Below are 1,790 nucleotides of genomic sequence, written 5' to 3' on the forward strand. Positions count from 1 at the left end.
GCAGCCCCTTCCTTCCAACAAAAGCCCGGCCGCAGCGAGCGAGGCGTGCGGCCCTTCCCCTCCTCCGGCGTCCCCAAGGCTTGTCTTCACCAGCGCCCGAGGACCTCCTCGACTCGGCTCGCCCAGCCCCGCGACCCGGGGCGAGCACCCAGACCCTGGCGTTCCGGACGCGGTCGCCTAACTCTTCGGCCACGGAGGTGGGGCTGAGGGTGAAGCCCAGCCACCGCGTGTCAGGGTTCTAGCGGTGAGGAAGGCGATGCGGGCTCGGAGAACCGCTAACACACCGCCGAGGTCGCAGGGCCGCCATCACCCCGCCACCCTCCGACGGGACCGGCTTCCCAACTCTCGCGAGACCGAGCCTGGCGCGCGCGCGCGCGCGCGCCTTCGGCCCCCGAGACCTGCGGATTGCCGCTCTCTGGCGGCCAGACGGCGGGAGCGAAGCCTGCAGTTCCGGGTCGGTGCCCCGGAAGCGGAAGTGTCGACTCGGTGCTGTCAAAGTGCTAGCGCTCCTCGAGGGTCGGTCCCGCCGCGTCTCTTCCCGGTCTCTCCGGCTCTGGCGTGCTTTTCCCCCCGCCGAGGGTGGGAGCGCGGGGACGGACGGGCGACATGAGCACCATGTTTGCAGACACGCTGCTCATCGTTTTTATCTCCGTGTGCACGGCGCTGCTCGCCGAGGGTGAGGGCGGCTGTTTTCCTTGGACGTCCGATTAATCCCAGGGTGGAAGGGCACTGGGGTCCCCCTCGCACCCCTTGAGGAAAGATCGGGAGCCTTACTTCCTGCGACCTGCGTGGTCCGTTGCCAGAAATCCCGGGCTCATCCCCCTATAGAAGCAGGAGAGTAGTGTGGAGTCGTACTTGCTGATTTTCTTTCCGCATTTGTGGATACACTTACAAAACCAAAACATGGGTGGCTCTGACTTTGAAAAAAATTACTGATAAGTATAGAACAAAAATGTTGAAATCCTTTTGTCTCCAACACTAGCAATTAAAGATGGCTCGTTGTGATTTCCATTTATTTCTCATTAGCATGTTGCTTTTTAACATTTTAGGCATAACCTGGGTCCTGGTTTACAGGACAGACAAATACAAGCGATTGAAGGCAGAAGTGGAAAAACAAAGTAAAAAATGTGAGTATGGTAAGACGGTGAACGGTTCAACACAGTGAGTTCATTGGGTGCATGTTCACAGTCACTAAGAGGGACATACCAAGGATACAGAGTGCAGTGTTCCTTGTTAGGGCAACTGAAACTTCAGCACTCAGGAGATGGCCAGGATTGTGAGTTCCCAGCCAGTGTGGGCTACTTAGGCAGACTGACGGTACAAACAAAACCATACTCTAACTTGGTAAAGATAGAAATCAAAGACTTTTGTGCTGCATCTTTAATAAAGCTAAAAGGAATCTGTGGGTGGTAGAGCTTTAGATAGGGTAGGCCTGGTCTACATAGTGCATTCCAGGCCAGAACTAGTGCAGGCCAGACCTTGCCTAAGAGGGAGGGAGGTCGAGAAGCTACAAGAAGGGAAAGGGGTTATGGCAGAGACACACACACACACACACACACACACACACACGCACACACACAGACTCTTCATTCTAAAGAGGTCCTGTTCTGTTGTGAGGGACCATGGAAGGCCTCATGGTACAGATAGACTCAGTGCTTGTGGGCTAGTTAGACTGTAGATAGAAGGTAAGACAGGATCCGGGCGTGGTGGCGCATGCCTTTAATCCCAGCACTCGGGAGGCAGAGGCAGGCAGATTTCTGAGTTCGAGGCCAGCCTGGTCTACAAAGTGA

General features: G+C 56.1%; 1 protein-coding gene across 1 annotated transcript in view; it reads left to right on the plus strand.

The window, feature by feature from the left end:
- Positions 1-466: 466 nt before the first annotated feature.
- Tmco1 (transmembrane and coiled-coil domains 1) overlaps positions 467-1,790 on the plus strand; it is a 24,367-nt gene continuing 23,043 nt past the window's right edge. The window contains exons 1-2 of the mRNA XM_029538701.1: positions 467-676; positions 1,050-1,136. Of these exons, the coding sequence (XP_029394561.1) occupies positions 607-676; positions 1,050-1,136 (157 nt within the window). The 5' untranslated portion in view covers positions 467-606. The remainder of the gene's footprint in view (positions 677-1,049; positions 1,137-1,790) is intronic.

The sequence above is a fragment of the Mus pahari genome, chromosome 5, assembly GCF_900095145.1.
Source record: "Mus pahari chromosome 5, PAHARI_EIJ_v1.1, whole genome shotgun sequence".
Taxonomy (NCBI): Eukaryota; Metazoa; Chordata; class Mammalia; order Rodentia; family Muridae; genus Mus; species Mus pahari.